This window comes from Haemaphysalis longicornis, unplaced genomic scaffold (genome assembly GCF_048455015.1).
Source record: "Haemaphysalis longicornis isolate Haplotype H1 unplaced genomic scaffold, Haemaphysalis longicornis Haplotype H1 scaffold_5, whole genome shotgun sequence".
Taxonomy (NCBI): Eukaryota; Metazoa; Arthropoda; class Arachnida; order Ixodida; family Ixodidae; genus Haemaphysalis; species Haemaphysalis longicornis.
Window position 1 is genome coordinate 76,713,458 of NW_027526385.1, and position 23,516 is coordinate 76,736,973.

A 23,516-nucleotide genomic window follows, 5' to 3' on the forward strand; every position below is an offset into this window, starting at 1 on the left:
ACACAGATCACTCTCCTGCCCTTTGTTGCTTCTCTGTATTCATGACTGTGCCGATCAAATGGTGAGCATCTTCAGTGGATCATTGCTTTTAAAAAAAAAAAATAGTTCAGAGGTTGCAAAAATTGGTTAGGGTTAACACACGTAAGCCTAATTATCCCGAGCGAAAGGTCTGTGTGGCCTGGTTTTGCAAAGACTATGCTACAGTGCTAAATGAAAATTAGGCGACTGGATGATTGGATTACGGGGGGAGGCTGCCCTTGAAGGCTAAGTTTTTTGTTTCTTGAGATATCTGAATGAAATTTTCAGGGCATTGTTATAGCATCAACATTAGAAAAAGTGCAGTTTCATCGAGCTACGGAGGTTAGTTCTCAAGTTATGAGGGTATACCACGGTGGTTTGTATGGGCTTCTTTCTTATCCCAGTCCTGGAGAATTAGCCAAGCGTGCTGCAACTATGAAATTCATTATGGTTATTCCGGAATATGTACCTCAAGGCAAGACAGAGCCCTTTTTCTAAATTTTTCACCAGAAAAATTTAGGACAGCACTAAAATTAGTGTTGCTGATCAAACATGCAAACATGATTTTGTTTTGATTTTTTACAAAATCAAGAGACAAAAAGTTTCAGAAAACAGGCTTGTCTTGCCCTCGGCAATTTATTAAGGAACAGAATAAAAAAAACGGGATGCAAATCTGACAAGCACTTCTTGAGATATCACTGGTATAAGCAGTCACAAAAGGGAAAAAGTTCATTTTGAGAAAACGACCTTCAAAGTTTGTGTACACATTTTCACTTCTAAAAGGACCCCGCAGCATAGCTAGAGGGGCCTTGGCGCACTGTCTTCCTCCTCTGCCGCTTTTCCATCTTCTCCTGCTTTCGTTTGCTGGCCTTGGTCATGCGCAGGGCGTCTTTTTTAGCAGCTCGCTGGAGGGCTAGATGGCCTGGTGTGATGAGCCCCACAGACGCGGATATTTCTCGAGAAGCCCTGTAGCAGCCCGCATTGTACCTCAGCATGGCTTCATGCAGTGCTGTCTCGACAGCAATCAATGAAACATGCTGCTCCATGGGCATCAGGGACCACAGGACTATTTGCATTTGCGCTAAGCGAAACTTCCCACCTTCACCTGTAACGATGGCAGGCACAGGGTAGGCCTCCGTGGCTTGGAATTCCTCTGGGTCGCCGGCATAGCACCAAGTTCGTTTTGAACAGCAGCTTGTTGTCTGTTCGCTGCCTCGACCTCCTCGCGTGTCAGGAAATATGTCTCCAAGTGAACTGTATGCGACACGTTCCCGCTTGTCGAGGTTGATGCGAGACCGGAGACGGAAGCCGCAGTAGCAGAGGTCGATGCGCTCATGACGCCGGACACAATCGCAGCATCGAAGTCTTGCACAGACAGGGCAGGAAATACGTCGTTGGAAGCGCGGACACCCTCGTTAGCGATGTTCTGCGCCACCTTCTTCTTGGCCATGAGAACGAGCTTCATAGAACGTTTCCACACACCGAACACGTGTAGCGTCCTGAACTTCACTCCGCGCATCATGTCCGATCGTGTACACGATCTGGCAGGCTACTCCGAACTATTGAAGTACGTCAGCGATTGTGAGCACGGCAAAAAACTAAGTAGAATGAGTGGACAAGCGAACGAAAAGGTGGTAAACAGTGAGGCAGAACAACAAAGGAGCGGAGAAAAGCAGACGATGGCGCAGATGCAGAGAATCTGGTGGCTGCGAGCGGTGCAGACCGCCGGCCGGGAAGAATCGCGTGTCATCACGCGCAGCAATGACGCGCAGCAGCCAATAGCATTCACGCGTCAGCTCGCTTGCCCAAGTAGCGTGCGCACAATCCAGTCGTAGCTTCGCACACGGGACGCGGGAAACTCGAAAGCACTGCAAGTCCCCCAATCACAAGTGTATCACGCCTCGGCCACACCTCGACCGCCAGCAGTAATGGCAAAAAAAAAAAAAAAAAAAAAAAAAAAGCGCGAAAATCCACAAACAAAACACGATAAAAATGGCGGCTCTACGGAAAGCGGCATGGTGGCTGCGTTTGCGCGAAATTTGGGTCAGTTTCGCGTTTGCTCACTCCTCGGGAGATGCCGCAGCTGGTTATATATTCGTTTTTTGACATTTTTACGATGAATTAGGAGCTGATAATTTCAGAAAAGCTAGTTTATGACATATACAACCCAAATACATGGTTTTCCAAAAATCGCTTATTTCGAGATTTTTTGGTTTTCAAAGAATGGCCCAAAATCGCGAAAATACGCATTTTGGGAAAAACGCATTTTTGAAGTCTTTATACCTTCAAGCACCTACTCTAAAAGTTTCACCGCTGAATTTGATCGGGAATAATCTCAAAAACGACTGTGAAAATGCAGCGGGAGCCGCAAAACGCTGAAAACCGGGCTAAAAAAGCTTGAACTTCATGCGCGCGCCACAGTCAAAATAGACTGCCGGCGGCGGCCATCTTGGGCTCGCTTTGTAGCTGATTTCTTTGCGCGTATTTTGCGCCATCTCAAAATGGCGTCGCATGAGGAGAACGAGAATTACCGCCGATTTATCGAAGGTCGTTTCCAAGCCGCTGATTGGCAGGAGCATGCACACTCGAGTCGAGCCCCCCGTTCCGCGTCTCTGATTGGCCGGCGCCGTTGAGCCGCCATTTTTTTTGTTTTGTTTTTGCAGGTGCGCGTTCGCCGCCGCAGTATTTTCAATTCGGGTGCGTTTTCTCTGCCGTTAGTGACTGCGATTCTGTCACAACGTCTTAATGTCTTGTGCCGCAATGCCTGGAGACCTTTACCTCAAGGAACTACGCGCTGCAAGCGTGTGAAAACACGATGGAAGACCCTGTAGACAGCGGTACCGAGATCGCCTGTCACATACGAACCTGGTCTGAGAAGCGCCGCGTGGAAACGTCCAGATTTAGTTAGCTGTTGTGCTTTGGTTTTATTTGTGAAAAAAAAAAAAAGTCTGCAGCACAATACATCTGTGCTTTTCTTTAGTTTGCATCGACGTTGAAGGAAGTGCAAAGTAGGAACTACCGTACGTGAAGTTCAGCAAAAAGTGCAGTTTTCCAGCGCTGTTTACAAAAGTTTTTCATTACTTGCATAGAGCCTTCCTGGGTATTTTTGTGGTACGGTCGCTTGAGGAACAGAGTGACACAGCGCTTTTTATATTGGGCCATACTGTAGCAAGAGTTAGAGACTAAAGATGCATTTTTCTCTCTTATTTTGCGACGTCATGCTCTGCCTTACTGAGTGTTTCACTATCAGGCTTTTGACCTGGGATGATAAGACTGGTATCATTTAATTTGCAATAAATAGATCTAGCAGGTGATGCTGTTTGTATCACTCTGGTATCCATCGCCAAATTGAAGTCCACCTGCAGCTCTACAGTTTATTTTGTGAGGTCACGCTCTTCCTTGCGGGGTGTTTCCTTATCTTACTCTTGAGCCAGGATAACAAGACTGGTATAATTTAATTTGTATTGAATTGGTCTAGCAGCTGATGCTATTTGTATCACTGAAGCATTGGTCACCAAAGTGCATTTCACCTACAGCCTTGCTGTAGGTTTGAGATGCATAGCAGGACAATCTCTAGTTCTGGGTGGCTGCTGTGCTTTAGTCTCAGTGGTAGCACAAAAATAACAGCAGCACATGGTATTTGTGCCTTTCTGTATTCTGTAAAGACACTGACAGAAAAGGGGAATGAGGATACACAGTTCCTGAAGTGTAACAGTAGAAAATTTAATTTTCTTTCGCAATTTGTACGGTATCCGCGTGAATTTACGTCGCTCTTTCCAGAATTATTTTTGCATTACAGTCACACACTTGGTATGCTTTTCTTCGTGAAGAATAGAGCTACAAAATGATGCTATTTATATTGTTGTAAATATGCTGTAGCAAAAGTTACCGTGATCTGAAACTTCAAATGCATTTTTCTCAGTTTCTGCTTTTGCAAGACCAAGCTCTGCCTTACGGTTTTTTTTTAAATGTTGCTCTTAGGCTAGGATGACAAGACTGGTACCATTGTATTCGTATTGAATCAATCTAGGGGGTGATGCTATTTTTATTGCTCTGTCACTGTTTACCTTTTGGCAAAAATGAATATAAATAAATTTCAAAGTGTTGTATTTCTTGAACAAATGAAGCTATGCTAAAACCAATTACATATTTGAAATCAGTGTAAAAAAACTGTTTAAGACTGCCAATTTCATCTAGCTGGCACTAATAATAAAAAAAATTGTCTAAGACCCACCTCCCCCCTTAAGCCTGTCGCTTGCGCTGAAACACACACGCAGACGGCCCAGATAGATGGCGAGACTGCAGGATGAAGCGCCGGCGAAGCAGCTGTTAAAACCTTCGACGAGTAACGGGGTACACAGCAGCGGAGAGCCTCCGAGCGATCACAGCTGTGATGCCTCTGTGCAGCGTATTACACGGTGTGACGTCACACCTGCCACACCTGCCACACTTGCGATCCGGCGGCTCAAGGTCATTGCGACGCGATGAATGACCTTGTGAGACATGGCGTAGTACAGCTTTCGCTCTAAAAAGAGGTTGCGGCTGTTGCGGCGGCTTACCTCGACGACGTGCCCGATGGCTGCCATGAGGTCCATCAGCCGGGTGCATCCGTAGTCTGCCAGGAAGCACTGTCGCCCAAAGTGCCGGTGGAAGGCCGGGATGAACTGGTGCAGGGGCAGGGAGCAGTGTTCCTGCTTGCACAACAGTTCCACCACCTCGCGTGACAGCTCCTTCAGTTCTGGCGTCAGAAGCCGTGGAGCACCTGTGGGGGAAGAAGAAGAAGTTGGGGAATGAAGAACGCATGCTTGCACGCACATGCAACGCCCTTGTTTTGCACACACCTTCAGCTTTCAGAGCGAAAAATGCAGCCACAGCCATTTTCATGCAACGCACTTCACGACAATTATGTACCCATTCAAGATGACCAAGCTTGGCCCGCAAGTGCAGTCAATAACGTCAAAATAAAACCAAGTATTATCTTTCACTTCTAAATTATGAATGAAAAATGTAATCGCAGAACAACTTAGGCGGAAACTTCCTCAAATTTTTTCGGTCACTATATTCGCAAGATGGCATAGATGCATTTCATTCCAGATAGCAGTCACTCTATTTTCCTAGCCACAGCAACTACACGTAAGCAGCAACCCCACATAAAAAGAGTAGCAAAGTACGCACACGGTTTTAAACCTCCGAGAAACGTGCTTCAATTTTTCTCTAACACTACAGCGACTAAAAGCAGTGGGTTGCTACAATACTTCAACACTGCAGGAAATGAGTTCGAAGTGTGCGCAGTCCCGAACGTAGAGCAAAACTTGCACGAGCTGCACCCACCGTTGGGCAGTGGGCCCTCTGGCGAATCTCGCATGGCCTGTTTGAAGCCCTGCGCAGGCGTCACGACCGTCACTCCCGGCAGGGAGGCCACCAGGTGCTCCAGGGGCACACAGCCCTCTCGCCAGGGCTCCAGGCGGGGCGCCAGCGGCAGCGGCCCAAACTCCGCCTCGTAGCACGCTCGGAAGCTGCAGGTGTGACAAATTTGTCCCACGACCGTCACGATGACCACCAAGGGAAAGTCTGCAGTGGGGGCAACTTAGCCAGAGACCAACGTGCCTTCATTTGCACGAGGTTTCTCCATTTCATGCCCATTTCAAACACAGTTCTTCAATATTCACCAGTTCCAAAACTCTGCTTCGGAATCCAGGCCGGATGAGCACCCCTGCTTCGTTGGTGGTGAGGGGCACGTGCACTGACGCAGTACAAAACTAGTTTTTGTCCCTAGTCCAGTCTTTGTCTGTCCCTATACTCGGTTACAACTCAAGAGCGGCACCACCTCATGTGGTGTATCACTCCGCCAAAGCGCCGGACCCGTGACGCCAGTGCGTGCGCGTTTTGAAAGGGGTTTGCTATGAATGCGTGATATCGTCTGCCTTGTCTCACGCAGTTTGTTTGTCGTCACTGGAGTCGTTTATAAGCATATTAAGTCCAAAAAATCACAGGAACGGCTCACGCCATGTTCAAAATATTCCCAGTAACGCCCTACTTGCGCCGCGCGGAGAAACATCCGGCTACAGTGATAAGGCACAGCGGCAATTTCCGGTACCCTTCTTAAGTTGTCACCGAGTATAGTCTGTCCCTGTCTTTAGTCCTAGCTAGGGACAAAGTCCGGTTTTTGTCCCTAGCTTGTCCCTAGCTAGAGACAAAAACAGAACTTTGCTATGCTAAATGTTGACCTAATAACATAATAAAATAAGGCTTGCTTTTCAAATTGGGAAACATTCAATTAGGTGCTGTTTACTTATGTTTCCACGGTTTTTCCGTTATGACTTACGGCAGCGGCCACAAGCACATGGGTACCGCTTCAACTTTCTGCCAACAGATGGCAGGCTGGTGAACTTGCCCCATGCCTGCCCCCGTTTTCCCCAGAGCAGGGCGACAACCCTGGACTGGTTTCTGACAAGTGACCCTATGGGGAGTTTCGCAACTGGCGGATGTTATAGAGTAACTCTTCATTTCAAAGTGTCCACTTTAAGCCAGCTTTGATTGGCAGAGAGCAGACGGCAAGCCTGTGACGGTGCTAGCTACAGGTTACAGGCCTCTCAAGTGTGACTATGTCACGATTCGAGACAGAGGTGAAATGAACAATTCTGAAACGAACGCAACTCAGGATTTCGCTCCTGTTGTCACGTCTTGAGACGTAGGTGAAATCAACATTTCTGAAACGAACGCAACTCAGGATTTCGCTCCTGTTGTAACCAGAGTGAGTAAAAGGCTGCTGTGATGGTGCCCAGCACTGCCTCGCTTGCAAACACTGCCACTGACTCGCTTGTAAACATGGATAAAGAGAATACGCAAAAATTCCCCCTGCTTTGTAAGCTCGCCATTCTTTAAAGGGGCAATGAAAACAAAATACAAGTTTGGTTCAATCGAAAGACTGCTTCGTCTTGATACCAATCATACGAATTTTAACCCTTCCAGCCCTGCATTTTTTCTTCCTAAGGAAAAAATATTTTCTGCCTGTTTTCTTTACTATTTGGACCCTTTAAGCTTACAAGCGAAAAATTCAGCTTGTGATGCAAGTAATTAGCGATTTACAAGCATGACGTTTAATCAGGTCATCAGGCAAATAAAATTTAAATTTACAGCAGAAAATACTTTTGCTTGTTTTGCTAAAATTTGGAAAGCAGTGAGCCCTCATACAAAAAAACTGGGCTGGTAGTGAAAGTTTTTTTTGGATTTGCAGCCGTGTCATCGAACTACGACTTCAGTCCTCGCATGAACGAGTACTTGTGCTGCTGCACTGGAATGAGAGCGTTGAGCAGACGACCCACGATGCCCAGTCAAGCAAATTGCGCCACTGCGGTCACGTGCAGTCAGCAGCTGATTTGGTGGTGCGTTTTGTCTTTTTTCTACGCTGGTTTCACTCGCAACCAACAAACGAAACGAAGCAGTTTTGGCTGGGAATTGAAAACGAGAAGACGCACTTTCGAACGAGATGAAGATAGATGCCTTAGTGAATTTAGAACCCAAGCGGTGAGTTGTCAAAAAAAAAATGCTATTTCCGCATCATATCTTGGCCAATTTTAGCGGTCGTGGATGCTATAAATTGATATTACAGCTCAAACACGTACTCCTGGTTCTGGAAATTCGGCTGACCGGAAGAAAAATAGCTGCCCTTTCCAAAAATGGCAATCTTGAAAAATCGATTTTTTGGCCAAATTTCGGGATTTTAAGACCCTTAAAGGAGCCATGAAGACAAACCACAAGTTTGTGCTATTCGAAAGATTTCATGTTTTATAGTGCCCCCAGCGCTTGTCCGAATGCAAACGATGCTTTATTCACTGAGAAATTAATTATTTAAGTTAAAATTTCGATTTTCCCACTAAATCGTGCGTTTTCGTGGTCTGCAATGACATCATAGGGCCGTTAGTTAACATAGATGGCGCCACCATACAGCGGCAAGCCGTTTTTTGTCTTTGGTTTGTTTGTGAACGTATTTGTACCTGGCTTGTTCTGTTCATGGAGACAATCACTCCGTGAAACATGGTGCTCGCTCGACAAATACAGCCACGTAAGACATTGTCGCTTACGTTAATCGGCCAGAGTTGTCTGAAACAACCCCAAAGCCCCGCAGTCCTGTGCAGCTAAAACAAGCATAGTGTGCGCAGCACCAACAGCAGTACACATCGGTACTTCTATGTTCACGTGTGCTTTCGTAACTTCCACTGTTTGTCCCACCATTCTTAGGGCTTTAAAAAGAATGTGCCCTAAAGTTTAAGTGCAAATAGCTCGTTCGGCAAGCTTATAAGCCCTGCCTAATTTGCGTCTGCTTTTGCCAGCCTCCGCCAATCGCAGAGCTGTCTGCTATGACATCATAGGTTCTGTTGCGGGAAATGAGCTAGTGGGTCGCACGGCCATTCCCTTTTTTCCCAATTATACAGCTTATTTGAGCGAAGTTTACGTTAAAAGTGGTGTCAGCATGATTCTAACGAGGCAATCTTTTGAATGAACCAAACCTTGTGTTTTCTCTTCATGGCTCCTTTAAGATGGGCAAAAGGGCTGATTGAGAGGCCCGAGGAAGACCGGCTCACCTGTCCAGAGGTAAGGATCCCGAGTGGGTGTCCAGAAGCCGCTCCATGTGGGCGGCAAACCGGGCGCGAGGCAAACACACTCTGGGCAGCGGGGCCGGGGTGTCCGCCCACTGGGCCCAACCACGGGAACTCTCCCCGTTTGGCACCACAGAGGAGGAGGAGGAGGATGTGGAGAAGAAGCCGGAGGAAGAGGAAGACGAGGAAGTGGAGGAAGAGGGGGGAGAGGGATGCTGCAGGGCGCAGTGCAACGGCTTGGAGGCCACCTGCGAGTAGGTTGTCGAAGTCAATGAACGGCGACATCGTTCCAGGGGCCGTGAAGACAAAAAACAACTACCGTAATTACCAGATTCTAACGCGCACCTTTTTTCTGGAAAAATAGGCCGAAAAATCGCATGCGTGTTAGAGTCGGATATGAAACCGAAACTGTCGAAACAGCAGAAATTTTGTCCCACCTATCGCCATCACCATCTCAAAATAGCGCCAAAGCCTTTAGCAACAATTTTTCGAACACAGGAAGCATAGGCGCCAAGGATTTTCTATCGGCATTCAAACAAATCGTCAAATCGTTCCACTTGCGCGCTTGATAACAGCAATAGCAGCAGCGGCTCTCACGCGTTCAAAACGAGTGGTCGGCTGAAGCGTGTGCCTCTGGAGAAGCTCGCGGGATGGGCGTGCGAGGCATGGGCCACGATCCCATCGACCATGGTTGAACATTCGTTCAGAAGTGTGGCATCGTGAACGCTCTTGACGGCACTGAGGACGAGATGTTGTAGTCAGCAGAAAGCGACGAGGAGTGAGATGAGTGAGATTACTTCGGGAAATAAGTCGCCCATTTCTCCCGCATTCGTTTGTCTGGGTCACAAAGTTCCGTGCGTGTTACAATCGGAGGTGCAAGTTTTTTCGGGTTTTTTGTCAGGAAAATCGGGTGTGCATTAGAATCGGGTAAGTACAGTATTAAATTAGAAAAAAAAACTAGCCTCTGGAAACTCGCTGAGCTCCATTCCACTAAGGAAAGGCACTCTTCCAACTATGAAAATGCAAGAAATATGAAAGAACTTTCAAATTTCACGCTAAAGTGATGTAGTATGGGCAGGAGTGACATAGTACAGGTCAGTAATCAGTGTGTTAATTGCAGGTTAGCATTCAAGTGATACGAATTACAGGCCCCAATGCAGTCGCCAAGTCATGTTTCTTGGCAGTGGCTCGGGTCAGAGGCTGCCAACCATGCAAACCAGGACAAGGACAGGACATCGCTGGGAAGTGACTGGGGAACTGCCACTGCTTCATCCTTTCTCTTTAATACAGTTGGACCCCTTTATAAGGGACACGTACCAGGGAGCAGTTTCTGTCTCTTATATGAGAGGTCTCTTACAAGCAGGGACCCACTCAACCCATAGTTCAATGTGGGCACCATACGGCTAAAATAAGCTCAACAGAACACCACAGCATGTTGCAAAAGGTTTGTTGTAATTTATGTTTTGCCCCCAGAATTTATGAAATACGTAGCTCTGAATCTTTGTTTCTGAAGGTTTCTCTACTTTCACTGTTTGTGGAAAATGAATCCTACATGTGGAGTTCACAAGCCTGATGAATAGCCAGGGCGCACAGCTTCTTCCACTGTGTGCTCTGGCTATTATTGATGATGATGTTTGGATTTTTATGGCCGAAGACCAACTGAGGGCAAAGAGCACCAAAGGATGGTTTATTTCAGCGACATAAATGTAAAAGTGAACCAGTTCAGTAAAAATAAGCGAAGTAAAACTCAAGGTAATGAAGATAACTGGTGTAAAGGGCCAGGCTGTCATGACGCATGGTAAGAAATGAGATGCAAAACTTTGACCTCAGTGAGAAACTTAAAAACACGCTTGATGGAAAACATGGGCTCGTCTCCTAAAAAGTACGATGGGTGTAGTAGAATGTGTTGTCTCTATAGCTGTGGGAAGTGTTTGCGTCGTGTTGTGTCAAGTGCCTTGCATTGGATGAGAATGTGAATTACGGACAGGGCCTCTCCGCACCCGCTGCACGTGGGCCTTGGGGATCCAGTGAGCAGGTGGGCGTGTGGTACGTGTGTGTGGCCTATCCGTAACCTTGCTAAGGTCCCTTCGGTGTGTCTGTTGTGTGAGTCAATTGTGTATCGTCCCCAGTGTGGCTTTATTACATGTAATTTGTTGTCTGACTGTTCACTCCAGCGTGTTTGCCATGTTTTACGTAGGTGTTGTCTGATGAGTGGCTTGAGGTCAGTGTAGGGTACTGCTGCTATGTCTAGAGTGTTTCCGAGTGCAGCAGCAGCGGCCTCGATCTGGATATTATTCATCACGCTTCCAGGGATTGGGAGCTACGCGATTGGGAGAGCCCACTGCGCACTCCTGGTATTCCTGGCTTTTGCAGAAGCTCCCATGTGTGGTCGTGCTCGTACGCACGGCGGTAAGCTTTAACCACTTCTGTACATTGCATTTCCGTTGGCAGGGCTTCTGGGGTTCAGGCTTCAGAGCTTCAGGGCGTCGTCGTTTCATAGCTGACTGAACCACTGTGTGTTTGCTGGGGTTATAATAGTGACTGCGGGTGTCTGTCGACCCCCTTTGATTCCACAATGGAAACAACTGCAGTCAGTGACTGCTGGCACCACACCTAAAGTTAAAATGTCTGCTACAAGCGAGATTGCTGACCAAAATTCGAGGATAACTTGTCCTTTATAACCAACTATCTTCTACAACCGATGTTTGTTTTAATAGAGGTCAATTTAACGGGACAGATAGGGCGGCCATCCATGTGGGCGAATAGTCTCTTATACCCAACTGTCTCTTACATCCATGCCTCTTATAACGAGGTTCAACTGCACCTCCATTATTTGTTTGAAGTTTGCGATAAAATTGGTATCATTGTTTTCAGGACAAACCAGCCTTTTTAAAGAACCAGACTTGTACTTGTTTTCATGGCTCCTTGAAGATTCCACCGGCAAGGCATACACATCGAATATGCAATTACAGTAGTTTATTTATTCAGTGATAAAACTAGGGGTGCGCAAAAAGTGATTTCTGGTTTCGACGTTAACTGGCTTCGCTTTCAAACTTCGAATAGCTTTTACTTTCCCAGCAAGCGAGCAGCCACGTCTCCACACGACATACTCTAAAACATGTCTAACTAAACGTTCACGTATCTAACGAAGAGTCAAACCACGACATTTCCTCTAAGCATTGGTGGCAGGAAACAGTAGTAAGTGCAGTACCACACACGCATGCAGCTACAAAGAACCCATGGTTATGGTGCCAAAGCCACCGGTAGCTGACTACACCACTGGCACTTGCGATTGGATTGGATTGGATCTGGAGCTACACACCTTTAAAGCAAGCCGACTATTCCCCGGAAAAACTTGTGAGTGTCATAGCTGGGCAGGGAAGGGATACGTTGCGAGCTCTGCCTTTACTCGACACTCAAACGGCTTCACCCAGTGAGTGCACCAAAATGACGTGATTGGAGCTACTGCCTCGCCCCAAACGTACCTTCGTTGGCGAAGTTGGAGACGGCTCGTTCAGAGAGAGCTTGAGGAGGCACTCTCCGATCCGACACTGTTGCAAGCGCTCCATCGCAAGCCGTGCATCGGAGGCGCTGGGGACCCGGACCTTGGCCACAAAACAGCCGTTTGGCGTGACCGCCAGCGAGATGTGCAGCACCTTTTCGGAAATGGCGGCAGGAGACATCAATAAAATGTGCTGTTGGGCTGGTTGGTGCGTTACGGCTAAAAGAAAGGAGCACTAAATACAAGACAAAGATAGGAAGGAGGGCGACACAGCGGAGACCTAATATGAGCGGCCACTCCACAAGCAGCTGCGTTTCGCTGCCTCTGCAAAGCAGCCTCGGTGGCAAAGGACCTACCAAAACGCGATGGTGCTTAGCGAGTGTACCGCACTACTATGTTTAAAAATAGTACCTTAAACATCAAGAGAATGTACAATCAATGTCCCCGTCAGCATCGCTAAGCATTAGAAGCGGTTCTGTGGTGCCCTATCCAATTCCAATTGAGAAGTTCAAATCAATTCGCTGCTCAACTTTTTAACGGGGCATCTCTTCCCGCCCACAGCAGGCAACACACTGCCTCAAACAATGGCTGAACAACCAGGAGCGTTTCCGTCAGTTGCGCCGCAACCCCTACAAGCTAGCAGCAGTGTACAAGAAGGCCAATTACCATCACGTGCTCTTGGAAAAGGGCGAGGAGCTTCTTCTTCAGCTCACTGGCTTCAATACCGGGGTCGATGTTGGTCACGCAGACGTCGACGAAAGCCACTGGCGAGCCATTGCCCAACCGCCTGACCGCTCTTATCGCACGCGACTTCGAAGGCGACCCCGCGAAGTGCGCCCCTGGGGTCGCACCACCCTGGTGCTGGTGGGTGCGAGGGCCTTCGAAGCTGCTGGCACGCACAGTGGTGCCGGTAATGGTGCTATGGTGGCTCAATGTGGATGACGGCACGCCTGAGTCCGGGCTGGGCGACAGTGTCCGCCACTGGGGCAGCGAGAAAACCGACATTTTGTCGTTTTCGTCACCGGCGTGTCCGGTTGAAACTTCTGGCTGCTCCGTACGAGGGGAGAGAAGAGGAGGGGAGGAGAGAAGTTAGTAACGTTCAGGAACCAAAAGTGGCAGGGTTAAGGATTAAAGAACAAACTCGCGTAAGAGACATTCCAGCAAATAATGAGTAGCAACAGCACAAGATATAATTACAATGGCAGGTGGGTGCATTTGTAAGTGCACAAATGTACATACACTCCTTTTCACTCGGGCAATAAAGGCTTCATCATCCTACAGTAGCCACTAAGATTCCACCGGTGATTATGATCATAAAAAAATAATAAAAAAAGAAAGCGGTACCCACAGTTAAAAATGTCTGATTTGCGACCTAAGGTTTCATAAAAAAGGTAAAAAGGGCCTTTCAGCCTTCCGTATGGAGGCCAAAAGGTCTGTTTTACCTTTTTTTAAAAACCTTTTTAAAAGCTTTTGAAAGGGGTACCCACGTCACTGCTTTTGAGCACTCAGCAAGTACTTCCATAGTGTACCTTAGCCGGTTTTAGTGAGAGTACTTTTAGAATGCCTTTCTCTTGTGTTTTGGTCCCACGACTAAAAATTAATGAACCGAGCTTCAATCCGCAAGTGAAAGCGATCCCCGTTCACACAGAAGCCGTGTCCTCAAAGTTGGCACGTGATCTTTATTAGGACATGACATGCCTGTGTGACCCCTAAAAAAAAAAAAAAGTGTGCAGCGAAAGAGCTATGAAGAGAACAATCACACTTTTTTCCTCATTTCATTTCCATACGAGAAGGCGGCGCACCAACAAAAACTAGCGCTCCTCAACTCCCCCCCCCAAAAAAAAACTGCCCTAACGTAGCACAATAAGGGCGCAATTTCAGTAATTAGGAGCAGACTTGTCCAACGGACCGGTGGGTTGTGCTGGACTGTGGACTGTGCCACTTTATGGAGGAGTAGTACCACCAACATGACATTCCGTTCCGATTTAGGCACAAGAGCAGCCCTTATAGTGCATGCCCAGTGACATCGCCTCGTTCGCACGGAACAATCCTTCTGTTCTTCCAAGTAACCGCCAAAAAAACCAGGCTGTTTCTCCACAGTAGCCTACGGTTAGAATCGTGAGTTTCGGAGCAAACAACTTCGGTTCTATCCCCATCAGTGGTGACATTTTTTCTGTCCGGTTAAAAAAAATCCTGCGATTTTTTTTGTTACTGTAAGACATTCTTTTAACTAAATTTTATGCATTATTTTGGTAAACATGGGTGGCTTTGTATGCCGTAGGTCGGTTTAGGGGCAGGACACGACGTATCAACACTCCTAATTAATGCCGTGGATCGCTCTGGAAGTGCCAGTCTTGCACTTCTCTCAAAACAGACTCGTGTTGCGTCACTTCAACACGCACAATCGGAAGGGCTTGCTGAGCCCTGAGTCGAAAAGCTACCCACCTGGCTGCTGCATCGCACGAAGAGGCCTGTGCTCCGGGAATCCCGCGACATTCGGGAGTGGCTGGCCTCCTCCACCTCGGCCGCGAAGCTGGCCACGTTCCTCAGGTTCTCCTCGCACCACTCGGAACGATTTGAAGAGAGGCTGCAGCAGGGGGAAGGAATTCAAGAGCATTACTGAGCATTACCTTGGATCTGTATACGCTCATAAACGTTGAGAACATTTTGTGTTGCCTTCTGAATGCAACAAAATATTGAAAGCTCCTGCAAGTAATGTCGGAGCACTGGAGTGTTGACAACCTTTCAAGGCAATCCCATGAATTCAGTAATGCGTCACGTTAGTTAATTACTTAGGCAAATTCCTCCTCGGGAAAGTGCCTGCATGCTGTGAACCACAGGAGAGACAAGTAAGTCCCATGTCGTTACTTTGGCTGTTCAGTGATTCCCGGCGGGTGGTTGCCTTTTCAGCGCTGAAATGCAGGCTTATTGCCGCTTCTATGCGATACATTGAACGTTGAAAAATCGAACTGCAGCATGCCACTCAATTGTATACACGTTTTATGCGCTCAAAAGGTGCAAAATAGACGGGTATTCACCCGCTATCACTCAGCGGAGCATCCACAATAGCAGCGCGATGCTGTCACCAACTATACCTCAATCTCGTGGTGAATAACGCTAGACCAGAAGGCAGCTACAATAAAAACCTGTCACAGCAAGTACAAAGCTAAGTGAGCCTTCGTTCGCATCAGGAAGACGCTTCGATGTCCAATTAGGGACTTCTTTGGAGCAAGATCTGCTTGAAATACGAGTTATGTACAGTCGAACACGGATATATCGAACACGGGTATATCGAATTATTGTCTATATCGAACTCATGAATTATCCCCTTGAAAATTCTGTGTAAAAGTATAGGAATTCGTACGTTTATATCGAACGGTATTTTTTCCGACATTGGGTATATCGAACGCCGCGCGAGCTGGAAGGTGCTCTTCGGCGGTCGCTGCACCCCCGATTTCCGCGGCGCTTAGTGCCTTCGCCAAAAACCGACAGGGACAGAAGCCGGGGCCTCGGAGCGTCACGCTTGCTTCCTCATTGATAACTGCTTGGCCAACCAAACCACCTGCGGGTTCGACAACATCGAGCTCAAGTTTCTGCCTCCGAACACAACAGCCAGGCTGCAGCCGCTCGACCACTCGACAAAGTCGTTCAAGGTTGGGTATAGGAGGCGACTCCTCGATAGGCTTTTGATGAACATCCGCATGGGCACCGAGCTTAAAGTTGACCAGCTGGGGGCCAAACGCATGATGACTGGTGCCTGGAACAGCGTAAAGCAGAGCGTGGCCAACTGCTTCTGGAAGGCAGGCTTCGTGACGTCTGAATTTTCGGAAGCTTGCGAAGACGGCGACGACGACGAAGAGGGCATAGCCGACACGTTTCGCGAGCTGTGATCCCTTTTCCCAGCTGCTGTTCCAGCCGGAGTGTCTGCCGGCAACTTCATGAACGCTGACAGGAATGTTTAGGCTGTTCCGAGCGCCGGTGACGAGGATATCGTAGCTGCGGTTGCAGGAACCCAGGCTGATAGCTCGAGTGGCGAAGATTGTCCGGACGAGGAGGCGGATACACGATCGTACTCCACCGGTGAACTGGCGGCTGCGTTCAGCTTCATTCGACGTAGTTGCGGCAACATGGAGGAACTGGGCTGTCGCACCTGGATATCCTTGAGCAGATCGAGACCAGCGTCTTTAATTCCATATACAGGACGAAGAAGCAGGCCAAGATGAGCGATTTCTTTTCACGCAAATAAAGCATCCTGTTGCGTAATTAGTGCGGACTTAGTTGTCATTCTTGAATGCGCAGATTGGTAAGTGGTCGTCCGCCACAAATGAGGTCTCAGAGCCCATATTTTTTATATCGAATTTTTCATATATCGAACTATTGCGCGATCCCCTTGGAGTTCGATATATCCGTGTTCGACTGTATTTTGAACTGCAATAAAGTAGTTGCCCGACTTTTCCTTTTTATCTCCAGAATGCGGCTATTTTGCTGAGTACCGCCATGTGTCGAGATCCAATTTCACCCGCTATTTGTTTTGGAAACCATATTTACTCAATTATAAGGCAGTCCCGATTATAAGGCAAGGGTGCGGTTTGGAGAGCAAAAATATATATATATATAACATTTAAAAATATTATAAAATATAACACACACGCGCAAGTGCCCCCCCCCTTCCACACAGAGAGAGAGAGAGAGAGAGAGAGAGAGAGAGAGAGAGAGAGAGAGAGAGAGAGAGAGAGAGAGAGAGAGAGAGAGAGAGAGTTTCGAATATAGGGCGGGGTATGACTTTGAGACTACGAATTTTGGAAGAAAACCTCGCCTTACATTCGAATAAATACGGTAAGTACAGTGCAAATATTTGCAGAAAATGACCGCTACGGCTATAATGAAATAATAATTGGTTAAATGAGCAAATCACGGCACACCTTCAATTTTGTTATCACAAGGTTTAATTGTATATGCTAGAGGAAAACCTGTCGCTGCAATCATGTGCCCCATCGCCATAGCAGCTAGCAATGTCCCTCTTCTACTAGGCTTGGCTATCCACATGGCTTATTTTTGCTTTTGAAGCCAAGCAAAACAAACAAAAAACGGTAACATTACTACGTCTGTTCTGAACGAAGCTTCTAAATAATTACTGACAAATAAATCTTCTGGAGCTCCACTTTTCAATAATTAACACAGCTTTAAATAATCTTTTACAAGTTTTTACGCAGCCACAGGGAACGTTAGAGCTTGTTGGCGAGCCGTGCCAAGGACAAGTAAAATGCTTCTGACCTGGACACTAGTGCTAGGTTTCCCTCTGATATATTTTAGTAAGAAAATCTCAAAGGCAAATGCACCCCACATTGATGAAATAAATTAGCCCAGCATCAGTGTTTCAGCATCGTTGCTATCTTATCTTAGAGCAGAAACTAGAACTGGTACAACTTAACGTCAGAAGCCCACTCCCTGGTCACCTGGTGTTGAGGGTGGGTGGGCATGGCCGGACACTGTCGGCCTCGACCGAGGACGACTCGGGGCTGCGGCTGCTGCTGCTGCTGCGGTCGCGGAGGCCCCCCTCCCGGAGCCCCCGAGAACGCCGCCGCCGGGTGGTGTGCAGCGAGACGGCTATCAGGGACCCGAACACGTCCTCGCCGTCCATGCGTTTGCTGGCCCTACGGGGACAGGACAGGGCCCGACGGTCGGTCACAACACACGACATTAGCCCCATCTCTTTCTCACATGCTCTCGGTGTTTTTAAAGCGAAGCTTTCAGCCTCTCACTGATGTCGTCCACCCACTGCAGGAAAGCCGACTTTTTCTGACGATGATGATGATGATCGTCGGTGAAGCGAAGAATAAAACGCTTCCTGCGGTCGTAATCAAACCTCAGATCATCGCGCTATGAAGCTGGCGTCTATCCGATTGCGTCATTCCGGCACGGCTGAAGCAGTTTCAATTTGGAGAGGGGTGCAGCGACGCGCAAATTTAGACGGAAAAATCATGCACTCTAGCTTTGAACTCTAGAATATCATACGCTGTAGCTAGAAATTCCTCAAAATTGTCTCGTTCCCTTGAACATTTTTCCTACTCGTTCCCCTATCAAGCCACCGACAACCGGTGCACCACCAGGACAACGAGCGGCTGCCAAGAGTTTGGGACTACAAGCAGGGGAAGACTGATAACTCGACAGAGGGAGGAGATACGGATATTCGGGGACGAAGAATGGATATGGACAGCACACAATTGGAGCGGCTGGAGGTCAATGGGAGCGGCCTTCATCCTGCAAGTGGCCCTGAAGTACGCTGCTGATGATGACGACTACGATCTAGCCATTTCACGCTGAAAGTTGTGCAGCCAGCCTCCATGCGATAAGCCACGTCCCCCCTCAACTTGCCTGAGTGCGGCCTCCGGGTTCGGGAAGCGAAGGTACGCCGTGGCCCCGACAATGGACAGCACTCGGCCGCCGCAGTTGTTTGAGAGCTGCCGCAACCGATTGTGTACCAGGCTGTACTCCTTGTCTGTCGGCAGGTCCTGGACGACCAGCTCGCACGTGCGGTTCGGGCCCTGGGGAGGACGGCGTGCGGACAAGGAATCGAAGCATGCAAAGGCGTCCATCACAACCGATAAATTTTGTCACTCTGGTTCGAGAGTAGAGTTTCATACTAATATACTATCGCGAAATTTGGCACCAGTGCCAAGGCGAGCGTGCCCTCACGTATCGGGTAGGAAAGTTCCCTTCATCCCTGACATGGCTCGCCAGCAAGCTCAAAGGTTGCTAGTCGCTTCATAAAAAACAACAATATTACTGAAACGATTGCTTTTGTGATTTTGTGCTTTTTGAGGTGGTGTCCTCTTGCCGATCAAATCAACGAGCTTTTACTGTACAAGTATATTTCTGCACCGTTGCTAGGTTCTGCTTTTGCTGAGGTTTAACTGAACGGCTAAATTACCTGCTTGTACATGCGGTGAAAGATAATGCGTTGGTGCTAGGCATGCCACAATTCTCGAAATGCCAACTGCAGCGTCACCGGGTCTCTATTGCGGATCAGAACACATTGAGAGAACTGATGCACCAAAGAGAGCATGCAGGTAAAAGCATGCATAAGAAATGAAGCACACACAGGAGCTGCGGGGAGCAGCCGTAGTTCCATGCTTACTGCGAACAACTCAGTGAACTCTTCCTAGGTGGGAAAAGATATGAACAGGGAGTCATTGCAAAGCAGCAGGGAAATTGAGCAACAGAAATGCAGAGGTTTGATATGCATGCACACAAACACATACAAGAAAGAAATTTACGGTAAAATAAGATGACATGTGAGTGCAATTGATGTCAAGGAATTCTTTTCGTTTTTTTTCCCGAAAGGATTCTTGAAGACAGCTCTTAGTAATGGGGTAAAACTCGAGAGAAAGTTACACAGCGACTGTTTTGTCGGAGTCCCAAAAGGACCCGTCCTTGCTCCCCTACTCTTCCTAATTTTTATTGATATTTAGCCACTGGTGTGCAGTCCACTGCAAGACTGCAGGCTAATGACTGCGCCATTGCCGCTGGAATTACTGTGGAATGCATTGATAACGTCTAAGTGTCGCAGTCCAACCTCAGCAAAATTCTCTTTTTGTGTACAAAAGTGCAAATAAATTGAGCCTTTTTCCGAATATTATCATGACCAGCTTACTAATAAGAAAAAGAAAGGTGTGCGGTTCATTTTCCATGCAGAATTATTGAATCCAAAAAGTACACAAACTAAAATACTTCCATGCCACTTTTGCAGCAACATTGCATTCAAAGGCCCACATCGAGGTAATAACCAGTAAAGCACATCTTCCACACTTTTTTTAGAGAAATAGAGAAATTCTAAAGGAAGACAAGCAATTACTGAAAGAAATGCTTTATCCCACAAATGTGAAACTTATGGCAGAATGTGCATGCGTATAGCATGAAGCCTTTTACAGTAATATTACAGGACAACCTAAGGCGCACTCAAAGATGCCCTGCTCGACTCAATAATCATTAACTAATAACTACAACTTTACAGTCAGGAGCACACAAATAATAAGTAGTCTAGGATAGGAAATGGTGTAAAAGAAGAAAATGTTCGGACTGAAATTCCGGCATGACACTTGAGATAACCACACCGTAATAGATAAGAATTAACGTTCAAAGCAGTCAGAAAGATTAGAGAATATCAATGTCACATAAATATGTTCAAATATTCCATTTTTCTTGATAACATTGACTAATGATTGGAATAGATCCCCCAGTGAACTGTTTTCTGTAACTAATTGTGCGGACGCTATTGATAATATTAACTGTAAAGACTTTTTACAACGAATTCCTCATGACAGGAAACTGGTTTCTCTATAGGTGATACTACAGGGGAAAAGCGGGAATCTCTATGCACAGCACTTGGGACCATGAAACACTTCACACAAAGTGCAAATTCGAACAAGGCAGCTCCACTATGACGAGGGTTCACAGGAAATAGCTTCAGACATCTGGCTCTGTTAACAGCATAGTTGTGTCACTTAAATACGCATTCCATTGTTCTGTTTGTTCTTAATAGACTCATTTATGTACTAACACAGCCCAACAACTACGCCCCAAAATCCCGCTCTGCCCCTGTCGGTACTTGTAGTTAACAGATACAGTCGAACACGGATATATCGAACTCCAAGGGGATCGTGAAAGAATTCGATATATCGATAATTCTATATATAAAATAGGCCTATCTGAAGATTATCTGACAACTCCGCACATCACTTAGAGTTTTCTGAAGTCGTGGAAAACGGTAATTTACCGCTTTGACCGTTAAAGCACGGAAAATTCGAACCGCAGCATGATGACCACCGCACTTTCTTTATCACTGAAATGTCTTTGAGCTTCGCTTGTTTTTTCTTCTGCGTCGTAGAGTTCGCCAAATTGTCTTCAAGATTACAAACACGCACAAATGAGAAGATCAACGCTGTACACTGTGCCACAACAGAGGCGAATAACGCCGACGTAACCTCGGCTGCAGTAGGCGGTTGGGAACGTTGTCAGGCACTGAGTGCCGTTATCTTCAGTATCCGAACCGAACACCTCCCCCATCTGGAGGCGTGCAACGAAGTCGCTTTGCACCCGACACGCTCCGGAATAGCCGGGGCGGGTTGTGCTGCATTCGCCTTTACGTCAACGTTGATGGGTGCATCGCCCTCAGAACTACTTCGAGGAATTCCGAACGCCTTTTCAACCAACATCTTTTCAGCAGCCTGCACCCGACGAATTCCTGCCTTCGTTGCTCCGAAATGAATGCCTTGTACAAAACAAACATACAATGCCGCATCGGTCCCCCTGCACGAGCCACCAAACAGCTCAATCACAGAAAAAGAGTGCCTCCGGTCAATATCTTTTGCTCCTTTATGTCCTTTCGCCCCAACCACTATCCGCGTTCTAGCTATCATGAAGCTGCCCCTCGTGTGCTTGCGTGAAAACAGCTGTTGAAGGCCATCGAAGCGACATAATGCCGCGAACGCCGCCTCTGTCTCACCAAGCCAGGCAGCGCCTGCGATGAGTCAACATTATCAACTCCACCCCATCAGAGGACGCAAACTTTCAGGGGTACCTTCGGCACGGAATTCGATATATCGAATTTGCCCGTGATCAGGAGTTCGATACACGCACACAACAGCCCTATACTTTTGCATGGGATTTTCAAGGGGATGTTTGCACTGTTCGATATAGACAATTATTCGATATATCCATGTGCGATATATCCGTGTTCAACTGTAAATAAATGAGCAATAAGACTAGGCCGCTCGCAGTGTCCCAAGCCCGATTCTCTCGCAACACCCACCTTGGCCGTTGGTGTGCGGAAGGGAACTGCGGATGCCACCTGGGCGAAGCTGTAGCACTCGTGCGCGCACACCAGGAGGGCCTCGGGAGCCGAGACGCTGTGCAGCAGCAGCACCCGGATCTTCTGCCGGTGCCGGAAGTCCGACAGCTCCGTTGAAAAGTTCACGTCCCCTGCAGAGAATCGGTTGCGTTGAGGGAAGGAGGGAACTCTGGACTCAACATAGATATGCCCCTCAACAGAACAGATTGATGATAGTGCCTTCGTTTTAGGATAGTGGAAGACACTAATTGCCCTAGCTATTTGGAGGCAATTCTTTTTGTAAAAAAAAAAAAGAAGCAATTAAGAAAGAGAGACAGCAACTGTTCCTCATAACGGAGGTGTGACAAAGGTATGTGATGAATATGTGACGCAGAAGATCAAAAATGGATGGATCACACGAGTAACAGAACGGCCAACGAAGTACGACGGGATGGGAAGTAGGAAGCACAAGATAAACTTGCACGTGAGATTTCATTTTAAATTAGCAACAATTTCTTCTTTTCATTTTTGTACAGACTGATGTCTTCCGCACATTAGTGCCGCACAAATGCATCAGCAAAAAAAAAAAAAAAAAAAAAAAGGGCTACCCTGATTAACTCCACTTTCTTCCTTTCAACTTTGTGCCAGCGCTCTGCTTTCACTTAAAATTGCCCGTCAATGTAGCCTCAAACCACAAAAGTAAGGCTTTTGCCATAGTTGTTTACTTATCACCAAATTTTAATATACATGCCTTCCAATCAGCACCGTACACATGCACTGTAAGTAGCCTAGACAGTGAAAGCATCTGGCCGACACATAAGAGCTGCAGGTTCAGCCTCCACATCAAACTCTACGTACTTTTCACGGCCATTTTTTTCCGCCTTTCATTTTAAGTTTCAGCTACGTGGCGTTTGTTTTAATGCATCAGCTTCAATGTGAACCACCCCACTACACATCTGTCAGCCAAGCACTGCTTTATTCTAAATTTCTCCTCAGATAATTCTTATTTCCTGCAAGCAGCCATATTGCCTACATGCCCCAACAAACAAGGAAACTCGCCAAAGTGCATAAATATTCCATATCTGAAAAGCCTGGCAATGTTCCTTCAGCAGGCTCCTGTAATGCAGCTCCCTGAAAAAAATCCGTTAAAGGAACCATCCACATCTATGTCTTTTGCCCAGTGACTTGCTAGAGAAGGTCTGGTACAGTTGGCACAGTGGTACGTAAATTCTACACATTCAGAAAACATTTAAACATCACGAAAGACAACTGTTGTTCTTAAACGTGCTACTCTATTATGGTAAGCTTAATTGACAACATTTTGTCCAGTATATCTTCAATGCATCTATGAACAAAAATGCGTGGCCCTAGCCTGCTTTCTCATGAGTGTACATTGTCTGTGTACATTAACACAAGTTAATGTCAGCTCCATCACTGTTTTAAACGTTAACAAAATCTTGTCATCCAATCTCCCATTTTACAGGCTCAACAAACTGTGAATACGGTTATGCGCAAGCTCCCTTAATACTGTGCACAATGACCAAGGTGCGGAGCTACACCAGGTAAG

The 23,516-nt window shown here is 47.0% G+C and overlaps 1 protein-coding gene across 2 annotated transcripts in view; it reads right to left on the reverse strand.

Moving 5' to 3' along the window:
* Positions 1–23,516, reverse strand: part of LOC144138453 (meiosis regulator and mRNA stability factor 1-like) — a 52,788-nt gene that overhangs the window by 24,057 nt on the left and 5,215 nt on the right. For both annotated transcript variants that reach the window (XM_077670736.1, XM_077670735.1), the window contains exons 4-12: positions 21,932–22,101; positions 18,496–18,665; positions 17,577–17,774; positions 14,566–14,707; positions 12,787–13,167; positions 12,104–12,274; positions 8,604–8,866; positions 5,350–5,534; positions 4,578–4,780 (exon numbers count right to left, since the gene is read on the reverse strand). In XM_077670736.1, the coding sequence (XP_077526862.1) occupies positions 4,578–4,780; positions 5,350–5,534; positions 8,604–8,866; positions 12,104–12,274; positions 12,787–13,167; positions 14,566–14,707; positions 17,577–17,774; positions 18,496–18,665; positions 21,932–22,101 (1,883 nt within the window). The remainder of the gene's footprint in view (positions 1–4,577; positions 4,781–5,349; positions 5,535–8,603; positions 8,867–12,103; positions 12,275–12,786; positions 13,168–14,565; positions 14,708–17,576; positions 17,775–18,495; positions 18,666–21,931; positions 22,102–23,516) is intronic.